The sequence below is a fragment of the Passer montanus genome, unplaced genomic scaffold (assembly GCF_014805655.1).
Source record: "Passer montanus isolate IOZ18808 unplaced genomic scaffold, ASM1480565v1 scaffold24, whole genome shotgun sequence".
Lineage (NCBI taxonomy): Eukaryota > Metazoa > Chordata > Aves > Passeriformes > Passeridae > Passer > Passer montanus.
The window spans coordinates 5,924,526-5,936,548 of NW_024367037.1; the positions used below are offsets into that span (position 1 = coordinate 5,924,526).

Below are 12,023 nucleotides of genomic sequence, written 5' to 3' on the forward strand. Positions count from 1 at the left end.
CTAATTCTGAGCTCGCTCTCTGGTGTGCCTTAATATGCATAGTTGCTACCTTTTCAGGCAGCTGAACTGCTTCCAGCAGCCAGATTATCTCTTCTTTCCTTGTGAGGTCAGCAGTCCCCTCTCTGTGCAGATGGCTTCATGTGCACGCATCCGAATGCATACCTCAAGTCTGTATAGATGTTTATTCTCTTTCCTTTTGTCATTTCCAAGGCATGGGTCAGTGCAATCATCTCGGCCTTCTGCGCAGAGGTGTCTGTTGGTAAGGGTCTGGATTCTATTACCTCTCTGCATGTAGCCACTGTGTGCCCAGCACGTTGCTTGACACTGGCAACGTAGCTGCTCCCGTCAGTGAACTAAGTCTCTGCATTGTCTAAAGGAGCATTCTTCAACTCTGGGCGGCTAGAGTAAGTAGTTTCAGGGGTCTCCAGGCAACCACGGTGTACTGCTTCTCCTTGATTTCCACTGAGAAAAGAAGCTGGGTTGACAATATTTGTTACCACTATCTCTACATCATCGTGTTCTACCATGATGGCCTGGTATTTCAGGAACCTCTGTGGTGAAAGCCAGTGGCCGCCCTTTGCTTCCAGTACTGTGGACATTGTGTGGGACACTAGTACAGTCATTTTCTGTCCCAGGGTAAACTTGTGTGCCTCTTATATATTCAGCACAACTGTTGCTACAGCTCTGAGGCAACCTGGCCATCCTTTGGCTGTTGCATCTAGCCCTCTGGTATGGACCCAAGTCCTGAGCCAATATTCCCAGGGCAATACCCTGTCTCTTCCCCCCGGGGGCGCCTCAATATATACTGTTTGTCCTCTGCACACCAGCAGGCAGGTCCTTGTCTGTCTCTGCAGGAGGCAAGCCGAGATGAGCGGAGCTCCTCCAGGAAAATCCCGAGGTGCGCCTCAGGAGGTCCATCTTCCCCTCTGCCCCTGTGAGGACAGACAGTCCCCAGGCTGGCCTCGCCAAAATGATTTGTGGAAGCAAACTCCACAACTTTGGGAAAGTTGTAAAGCCAGTATGTTTATTACAGCGCTGGACGCTGGATGCATGTGGGAATTGTTTCCCCAAAATGACATATGTACCTCTGGGAACTCCAGATCCTGTTTATCTCCCTCTCAAATAGATATGCATGCAATTTTACAATAGGTTCATAGATATTCATTCTACTCATTTTGGGTGACAATTGTTGCTAGTTCTTCTTTATCAGAAAGAATTCCTGGGTCATGTTCCCCTGTTCTCCATAGCATCCTTTCTGTCTGCCCCACACCTCCCCCCTTATCTCTTGTTCTTGGGCTGAAGCAGTTTCTCTGAGCATAGGTTTTTTGAGAACAGGCAGTCAGACTAAACAGCTATGTTTGCAAGCTACTCAAAACTTAACTCGAAGATGTACATTTCACCTAAATCAAAATGGATTTCTGCTCTGGAAAATTTCCACTTTGTCTCACCTTTCTGAAAGGAAATGAAATTTCCTTTCGGGAAGGGAAACAAAATCTTGCAATTTCAATGGGCATCAATTGGGCAACCTTTGGTCCATGTCCCTGCACTTCACAGCACCCCATGCCTTTTGATGGCTTTGACTTTGGCGAAGATTTTTTTTTGCTATTTTTCAGGATCCATGCCATGTCACATCTATATTCCCCTCAAAGGTGTGTCCTCCTCCTTGATTTTTTCCCCTGCTCTTGCAGCATCTGTGAGGTTAGTTTTGGCATCTTTTGGCCCTTTGCACTGCACCTAATTTCCTCCCAGACCATTTTCTTGTAGATTGAGACTGAATGTCTCAATTTTCTGGTTTTATTGGGTTTTTTATAATTGCATTTCATTTGATCATATCTCCTTTCCATGGTGTTTGTAAGCCTTTCTTTTCTCTTTTGCAAGATTTCATTTCATGTGCATGGGGATCAGACAGAAGGTCATCGGAGAGGCAGGTATCTGAGCACTTTTGTCCAGTCAAGAAGCCACAAAGGGCCAGAGAAATTGGTCTTGGGAGAGAGTTACCAAATCAATTTCATTCTGTCCTGTTTGACCAAAACTGAGAATTTAAATTAGCAGGTTTCTGGCTCACACAAAGGCTAGTTTGCTGAAGATTCCAAGGTGGGAGAATAGTGAAGAGATCGTCCTTCAGCAGTTTTCTCATGTGTATGTATCCCTTTCAGCTGGAACAGGCACTTTACTAGAAGCAGAAAAATTATACAGGTTTTGTCTTAACGGCACACTTTGCCTATGTGACCCAGTGCCAGCATTCAAAGATCAGAGACCACCAGACCATAAACAGTGCTGTAAAAATGAAGACTAGTATTTCAGTTGTAAAATCTTTTTTTTTATTGTTACAAATATACATATGAATAAAATCCCTTCAACCTGTAATTTAAGTGGGTAGCCATGAAATTTGCATCCCTTCCCTCAAAAGCTGAAATGTTTTTACAGATGTCGAACTATGTTTCTCATAGAATTACACACTGAAATGAAGCTAATATGCAGACAGAACCAAGGAAGGCCTCCAGAAAACACCAATATTAATAAAATTTCAATTGCCCTCATTCCAGTCAGCTATATACATTAATATACGAATGTGGAAGCATACCATGGTTATACGTAATCCAAATCCTTATCTGTTGTGCTTTCTGACGGTACACAAATGTAAGCGTTGGAGCTTTATGTACAGTAGGAGAACAGGAAGAAAGAAGCTCCCTATTGGAGAATGTAAAAACCATACCCAAGCATTTAATATATATAATCTATACAAATTATTTTATTAGTGTGCTCTTTTAATATAATTACAATGTGCAATTGCATACCGCAAGAATATATTTATAGGTAAGTCACGTGCAGATCAGACACATTTACATTCAGCAGTACAACACATTACCTGCTGTACAGTGTATTAGTGTAAGACAGTGTCCAGTTAATTTGCTTTGCTTTCTAAATGCCCTAATGCAGGGCACTCCTTGTAGCTGCTTCAGAGAAATTCAAGTAGAATACATGAAAGAATAGCTGGCTTTAGGCAAAGGCATGTCAAGGAATGCCTTGCACTGTACACGCCAGAAATTAAGGACCGAATCAATGCCAGGTGTACTGTAAGTCATGACTGGAAGATCAGGTTTTCTGCATGGAAGTGTACCTGTGGTGAAAGAGCAGCTGACTAAAAGGGCTGTTGATTGCTGAACCCCGATTGTTATAAAAAGCTCTTGCGCTACAAAGCACTTGTACTGATTGCTAAATAAAAATAAAATCTTTATCTGCTTCTTCTCCAGAGTCACTGGACTTGCTTCCCTGATGACCATCTTTACTTAAGGACCTCTGCTTCAGTTCCTGGAACTCATGAGACTGCTGCCCAGGGCTTCTTTTTGCAGCTGCATAAAACAGAAACAGGACTTACTAATGCTTTCAGAAGAGAAAGTAAGAAGAAAAAATAACAATAAAAATAGTCATCAATGCACATGGAGCTGCTCCTGATACCACTGAATTAAATTTGCAGTAGGAGTAGCATAGGTCCATTAATTCTTCATGCCAGAAAAAAGATGAGAAGACTTGCTCTCGTTTGAGCAAGCTTGATTCCACTGGTTGGTTGGCAAGCAGGCAAACTTCAAACATGACACTTAGTATTTCACTGTGACGTGGATAAACATTACAGTTAGAAATGGCCTGGAGATTTTCTTCTCATCATACCACTTCCAAACCAAAACAGCATTTTTTTTTCCAGCTGGGATGACAGGGCTCTCCTGGCTGCTCAGGCTGATGGATGTGCCTGCTGGGCACCCCTCAGAACAGTGAAGCACATCTCAGACAGGCCTGTCTCCCTAGCAGGACCCATCTGTGTTCTCCTTTTTGACTCAGCAGCTTTGAACAGGACAGATGCTCTTCACCTCAGCATCCAAGTTACCCAAACTTCTTCTCCCTTCCCCACTACACTTCCAGATCTCAATGTCCTCCCTTTCCCTTGATAAAAAGGACACCCATGGCTCTGCACCTTGCTGTGCTTGGCAATGGGGAAAGCAGGAGACCACATTCACTTCCCACAATCTAAATGCAGACAGTACACATTTTGGTCACCCAGTACTCTGAAATCTCCATAAAGCCAGGGCTTTCTCCAAACCTATAAGCTTCAAAATAAATTGGAAAAGCAGCTTGTAAAACCTTGTTGAGATTCCTGACCTAATCAGTGGCCTACAACTGCTATGGTAACAAGATGGTTATACACATCAACCAGGGTGACCTTACCCAAGGACTGACAGCATTACAAATCTCGTACTTGCACTTGAAGTGAAACTTCAAACACACAGTGGCCCTTAAATGTGACCTTGCTGCAAGTCACCTCACTTCATTCCCACAAAATTATATGTTGTCATTATAAGACCTTCTTTGCTCCACCATTTTGGGTAGGTCAGCTTTGGTTCATACTGATCCTTGTTCCTGACCACTTTTGTGAATACCTCTCTTGACAAGGCACCAGGGGCTGCTGTGGCCATGCAGCACCACTTCCCCTTCCCCATGTAGCACTCACTTGTAGCCTCATCATTGCAATGAACATCCTGCCCTGTCCCCAGCATGCAACTCCAGCCACAGCAGCAGCCTGCCACTGACCATCTCTTCAGTCATTTCTAAGTGTGGCAGGCTGTGTCATGGATGGCCAGGAATGTGGGAAGTACAGAGAGGGATCTCAAGGCAGCCAAATAGTTCTCCTGAGTCCAAAATACCTGTTTTCTCCTTTGTGCTAGCCAAAATATATGAGGAAATAAGGGCCAGCAGCTACACACTTACTGCATTCTTATCCTGGCATTACAAGCTGGGAAACAGGAAGGGATTTTGAGAAAAGTGTTTAAAGCCATTTCACAGAATTGGAGAGGATTATCCTGTAAAAAAAATATTCAGGCATTTCTACCTTCCAAAACACCACAGCTTTTCAAAGAAATAGGTGCCTGGAAATTTTTTGAGTCATCCTTGATACCAGTACCTCCTAATAATTACCTGGCCTTTGTCTGACCTTCACTGACTTCAAACAAAACCCAAAACACATCCTGCAGCAGCCATTTTAGTTTATGACCTGATAAATATAGGCAAGTAGTTTCCTTATAAATGACTGAAAGATGTATCAGGCATTTAAGTCCACATAATGCAAGTGGGTTTCTGCCAGAAGAGCTTACCCTTGCCTCGATGAAACCATACAACACAAGTGACCTGCATCAGTATCTCAGCTTGCAAAAGTTTGCCAGAGAGGTATCTCAGAATGAACTAAAATACAATAATTTGATTATGATAGGAAGGGGAGATTCCCAGTTTGGATGGACTAAGTTTGATTCTATGATACAAAAAGGATACATTTTGGGCTGAGGAAGGGTTATGTGATGTCTTATAAACAGAAAAACTGTGGGTAAATGGAATTGTGTAAACTAAAACACTTAAGAAACACTTTAAACACTTTAGGAAAAAAAAGTAATTTTGAACAACTTTTCAAACCAACCATTTAATAGGTAAAGAAACATATAAACATGTACCATTTGAGAACAGGACCTTTTATATTTTAACAGCACATAAAAGAAATGAACACTTTTATAGCTTACTGAATGAACTCACTGTGAGTCAAAGCTGCTCCTTTGACTAACAGTGCTGGGCTTGGGTTCTTTAGGTGGTATTTTTCTTCGCTTTTGCAACTGAGAATCAAAGTAACAATAAATAATCTGATTTACCCAGTTCTCAAATGGTTTTGTGAGTGATGCACTGAAACTGGCACTAACAATATTCAAGCTGAAATGTTTTTTGAAACACTGAAGTGCATGATCATAGAAATGAGAGGTGTGCAAGCACAGTAAACAGCAGCCAGCCTTCCTGCAGTGTGCTGCATTGAGAAGTCACAGACAGTAGTGAGTGCTCTTCTGCAGAGGGGCTGCATGTGCTAGGTGGGACTGGTGACTGGAGTTGACACAAAGGAAACATGAACAAAACATGTTTTATCTGTGAATTTTTTCATGCCATGCAAATCTCACGAGGGCAGAAATATTATTAGAACCCCATGGGATTTTTATCTTTCTCATGATGACAGATGACAAACCCACACCTTTCTGTGGTTTCTTTGCTATTACCATTTCTTAGCAATTGTTAGTGCCAGTTATCAAGCACCACATTGATGAAAAATGAAAACTTCTAACCAGAAGCTGGCTGTGCCATCCTCTGCCCAAGCACATTAGCTTCCTCTTCTGCACTGGTAGAATACTGCCCCGGAGTGGTTCTCACGCTGCCAGATGGCTTGGCACAGTCAAGAGCTGCATCTCTTTTTTGACAATCTCCTGTTTGCTCTAGCAAGGAAAAGGATTTGTTTATACTCCTAAGCTGTTCTGTAGGCCCACATACAGAAGGTAAGATGAAAATTTTCACTTATCCAACCCATTTAATCAATTATTCAGAGAGCAATAATCAGTATGCCAGTTGCTTGTTTAAATGTAGTCCAGATATCTTGAGATGTTGGTAACTGCAGCCCGATCTCACAGCCGCACAGTGCAAAAAGGTGTATTTTCAGATTGTCCCATGAAGTACAGTTAAAATCATCAACATAAAGCAATTTTACGATCAAGTATCATCTAATTTATAGCTTTATTTCATGGGAGATATAATTTTGTTACTAACTTGGACAGATTTGCAGTGATTTACCAGTTGCAGAAATAAATTGAACATGCTAGCCTGAAGAGAAGCAAGGACAGAGGAATGGCTAAGTGAGGAAGCAGGACAGTAATGAATAAAAAAGAAAACATGAAAAGGAATAAAAATAAAATAAACAGAATTTACTCTTTCTCAAACAACTTCATGCAAAGCCCAGCAGCTCCTTAAGGACCTGGCAAGTCTAAACTATTATTGATAAAATATGTACAGTGCCATGTAGAGCCGAATAGAAAATTCTGTGTTTGACTGGAGAGGCTTAAGGGAACAAGGAGTAAGAAAGCACAGTGCCTGACTTCTGTTGCTTTTGGCAATCTGGATCACCTGAATGATGACACTGGGCTCTGTAGGCAACACAACTTCTCAGTCTTCACAACACAGCATTATGTAGTTACCTCAACTTGTTTTTTTCCCATTTTATGCTGTGAAAATCTGCTGTCAGAGTGTGAAAGGGCACCCCTTTGTTTCACAGCTTAAGTGATGGGAATCACCTTAGATGTCTTTCTTGCGGAGAGACCCAGGAAGGAAACACACCTCACCCCCAGATTTCAAACATCATCACTTGTGCCAGCTAACACCATGCTGTTGAGCAAATTCCTGTGACTATTTCTTCACATACCCTATGCTATCAGAGGAAGCTTGAGCTCTTCTAAGAATCAGCTCAGGGCATGAAAACGCATCAGCAAAAGTACAAATCCAGTGCACACATGAAAATCAGGAAAGAGAAGAGAGCAGCCTACTGTTGGGTATAAAAGATAACAGGTACCAAACCTTGCCCTAGCACACAGAGACTCGTTGCCCAAAGACGGGGAGGCGAAGAACTAGTCATGTGCAGAGACCAACAGAGAGGAAAACAAAGAGAGCAGTGGGCTGGCTGCAAGGAACAAAGCTATGGCTGCTCCCCTGGAAACATTCTGAAGCACAGAGCTGCATTCCCATTATTGTGTGAAATTTCACATTGCTGGTCTGAACATCTTAGTTCAGACCAAACCACCCATAAATGTACACATGAATGCCTTAATTGTTCAGTTGTGTTATTAATACCCAGGGATTAATTGTTTATTTTATTTAATCAAAGATAGGTGGACAAGATGCTGAATAGGTGACCAGATACATTTTCCTTGCTTTTTGCACCTTCAAATGCATAACCCTCTTCCCTTCCAGGTGAAAACCAATCAGGAGACATTGACACATCCTAGAATTCACTAGAAGACAGCAGGTTACACAAATACTCTACCTTCTTGAGAAAATGATCTGACTGAGGGGCTGCTCTGACCATCCTTTTCTTTATCAGAAGGAACTTTCTTCAGCACTGGTGGAAGCAGGGCAACTTTTGGGGAACTGGGGCCAGAGGGAGACTCTGGAGCATCCTCTGTGGAGTACCGCAAACAAAAGGGTGAGAAAGAAAAATTGTATCTACACTAAAGCTCACAGAAACAGTTGTTCATGATGGACCAAACCTCAATACAATACACAAACAAAAACCAGCCAGAACCTGTGTCAGAAAAAGAAGGATTCAAGAATTTACATTACAACAAGGGAACAAATTGTAATGACCTCAGTCCAGGTGAAAGACTTTTAGCAGTCAAACAGAAGATCTCAATTTCAGCATTTTTAATGTGTACTGCTATTGTAATGCAAATAGAAATCTGATGTGACCATGTGATTTACATGCAATATATAAGTAGGAACTTTGAAAGAACAGCTGAAAAAAAAAAATTGATGGATTTCTGGAAACACTTGTTCTAGTTATATTTTTGCTATTCTGAAACATAATAAACTCATCAATTTAGATGTCCTGTTTCACAATGATAAAGTCTAAAAGTGAAACAGGGGAAAAAAAATACATAAAATGTGTTACAGGACTCCATACTTCCATGAATAACTTCCCAGAGCACAACAAAAGGGCATCCATAAAGAATTGCTAAAAAGAAAAAAATACTTCCATCTTCTAGACTGTAAGAAAATCTGAAACTTAAACTTAATCCATAGTTTAAAACCATCTGGATATCTTGTCTCTAAAAGCTGGATATGTAAGGCAAGCTGACTACCATCTTTACAGTCCTTACAGGAAGACCTTTTCAGTCTTACACTCCAGAGGCCTCATTTGGACAGTAGGGAAGTACAGCCACAGCAAATTATTAAACTGCTTTTAAGTTTGCTTTTCAAGAAGTAAACAGTGGCATGTGTACATAACAGAGGAACAAGGAAGATAGGTTAGCATTGACAGAAGAACAAAAGGAAGTCAGAGTATCATCTGTAATACGTCTTTGTAAAAAGAGTTAATTCAGTTGCATACTAGAAATTAATCCAAATTTATCTCTGCTAAGAAGAGACCACAAAGAGTCAACTGTTTCTCTTTCAGCACAGGAAAGTGATGAGCTTCCCAAATGCAATTTGGTATGAACAGATACAATAATTCTTGGACCTTCTCCATGCATTTGATATGTCTCTGAGGCCACTTGCTTGGGAAAGCTCAGTATCAACACGAGGAGCACACTGACTGGCAAACACAGCTAGATATAAGTTTCAATCTTCGACAATTTGTGGACATCTGAGCTGTGCTCCTTTGTACCCAGATTACTTAGCAAAAAATTTGCTATTTGTGTGGCCATAGTGCTGGAAACAACAGCAAGAGCAAGAACACAAAAAGGATGATTGCTTGGTTTTCTTCATCACGTTGCCTGGGCATCCTTAGGCAGTGGGTTACTATAAGTACTAGGACAGAAATTAGACTGCAACAGAGCTCTGCTGTTTTAACTATCAACCAAAGAGCAGGCTTGTTATGGGTAAGTATTAATTACTCCCTTGTGTTAAATCCACAGTATGCTCTCTCTGCAGGAAATAGGAGCTGGCAGAAATAGACAGCTCAGGTCTTCCTGACTGCCTATTTTACAGACTAAGCAGCACTAATAATCTATGCCCTCCCTGTTGCATTCATCTTCATGAGCATCTCATTCAACATCACTCACTTCGATGACCATTTCTAAAATGGCCAATAAATAAATGTAAATCCACCTAAAATCTGAAGGTGATTTTGTATGTGAACAACATTCTGCCCACTGGAGTGCAGAGACTAAGGAAGGCTCAGGTTTCACATCAAGAGCAGGGAGGAGGCTGTAACATCCCTTTGACTCCTCAACCTAATCAGAAATTACATCATTCTAAGGTCAACAGTGATTATGGGAAAAGTCAAGAGGGCTGCAAGCTCTTACAGATGGCCATGCTCATATTTTTCACTCCCTGGCAGTTAATGAGCTATATTTGCTGTAGATACTTGGGAAGTCTGTAACTGGCTTTTAATTCTCCTCAAATGCAGTGGCTGTACTCTGGGAAGAGGAGGTTGTGACACTGGCCTATTAAACAACAGACAGACAAATGCAGGGGAGATGTGCTGAAATATTTCCCACTATTGGAAACCTTAAGATAATATCTGGACAGAAGGCAGTCTTTCAGGGTTATAAAAGCCCAGTTACAATTATTTTCAGTCAAAAGCAATAAGTAAATAAACAAAGGCTAAACAAGGAAAAAGTAAGAGACAGCTGGTTTGTACAAGTTAACAGGTACTTGCTTGAGGGGCTAAGAGCAGCCTGCCACAAAATGCCGAGGACTTTAGTATATACAGCCAGGTTTTTAGAGAAAACACATATATTTTTGTCAGTGCTACTACAATAGGGCTTTGATGCTGAAGTTGCTTTCTGTGCTCACCTCTTCTGTGATAGCAGGCTAACTCAAAACTCTTCCACTGCCACTACTGCTTCTCACACTTTACTCTTGAGGATCACAGATGAAACCATTTTAATAAGTTTATTTGAATTAGGGCAAAAGGAGGTAGAAAAGAAGGATGTGAGTCAAGAGCAAGACAATGAAGAACCTGCCCCTCTCTTTTTAATTTCTGTTCAGGATGTGGCAATGGCTGTCTCCACCACAGCCCACATGAACTGCACCCAGAACTGGGGATAACAACTGCCCAGAAAAGCTTCTCACCAGTACGAGAGGCAGAGCGTGGTTTCTGTGGCACTGTGGGTCGTCCTGCCAGGCTGGGCTTTGTTGACTGCAGTGGGGGCTTTGGACTAGTTGGTGTATTGGAAGAACTTCTTGCCTTTGCACCAGCTTCTGCCTTTGGTTCAGCTTTTGAATTTTTTTCTGATGATGCTGAGATGGAGTCACCTTTATTCGATGCAAACCGACTCTCTGGAAGGGTCTGCTGTTGTTTAGGCACTGAAATAAACAGACACATAAAATAAAGACAGCTGCAGCACAGAAGGGTCCATGCACAGCTATAGTAGTGTGGAAAACCCCACCACAAGCTAACACATGCACTGCTATGTGTAAGAGGATCCCCAATGTCTTATTCAAAATCACTGCAAGCAAAGCATCTAAACCTGCTAATTTTGACATGTGCTAAGATTTGTGATTCAAATGCCCAAGACAGCAATTGCATGTCCCCCTTTTTAATATATTTGAGATGATGACTAGCTGGACCTTATTCCTCCTTCATATTTTTGGGAGCAGATGGCACAGCTTACCTGCTGAGAAAATAGTGATGGATCAGTGGAAACAGCCACTCTTGACTGTTTTGTGTCTCTACAGACAAAAGGTTGGGCTTCCAAGATCAACAGAGAAATCCTGGCCCAGAAAATAAATCCCAAGTGTGTGACCAGCAGGCTACATCTTTTTATTTGTTGCTTTTAGCAAGCTCTAGAAAGATTTTGAAACTCAGCCCAGATTAAAGTATTCTTTATGTAGTATTTTGATTTGTCTAAGAACACTGTACATGGCTTACAGTTTCCACACATTAGTAAGTTTATCAACATGCTGTTTATTCCAAACAAAGACCAAAGTATTTAGAGATCAATTTACAGTGACTTGCAAGCAGTCCCATCAAACTGTGCAAGCTGGTAGAAAGCCTGCTGGACTCCAGGTTGCTAATAAGTAAAAAGCCTGCTCTACTTTCCTACTCTGCAGCTTTCAGGAGGTAGAAGGCTTATATCTAGCAGTTTCAATGATAATCTTGGAACTTGTTTCTTAGTCTGGGACTTTCAACAGTTTTCACATATTTTATCTCAGAAGAGAATTTCAGACTAACTGAAATGCAGACTGGTAGCCTTGGTACTTGGCAAAACCAAGCGTGTGCTCACAGATGCTGACTTGACCTACCTACCTGCTATTCCCATTCAGACAGCCTACTGAACGTGGAAGTGCTGAGCACAGACATTTTAATGGCAGTGGGAGGAAGGGAGGGAGAGTGTTTATACAGTTTGTTGCAAGCCAATCTCCAGTATGTTTTTCCAGCCTATGTAGCTGTTTTCCAGCCCAGCTGGAGTTAAACTCTGGTAAAGCAGACAGCTGTATGGCACATAGAGTTGAGC

The 12,023-nt window shown here is 41.6% G+C and overlaps 1 protein-coding gene across 6 annotated transcripts in view; it reads right to left on the reverse strand.

The window, feature by feature from the left end:
• Positions 1–2,298: 2,298 nt before the first annotated feature.
• The window catches only part of CARMIL1 (capping protein regulator and myosin 1 linker 1), a 192,701-nt gene continuing 182,976 nt past the window's right edge, over positions 2,299–12,023 (reverse strand). For 3 of the 6 annotated variants that reach the window (XM_039711045.1, XM_039711046.1, XM_039711044.1), the window contains 4 exons: positions 10,639–10,872; positions 7,889–8,023; positions 6,147–6,293; positions 2,299–3,353 (listed from right to left, as the gene is read on the reverse strand). In XM_039711045.1, the coding sequence (XP_039566979.1) occupies positions 3,217–3,353; positions 6,147–6,293; positions 7,889–8,023; positions 10,639–10,872 (653 nt within the window). In that variant the 3' untranslated portion in view covers positions 2,299–3,216. The remainder of the gene's footprint in view (positions 3,354–6,146; positions 6,294–7,888; positions 8,024–10,638; positions 10,873–12,023) is intronic. The other 3 variants (XM_039711047.1, XM_039711049.1, XM_039711050.1) reach the window with 3 other exon arrangements.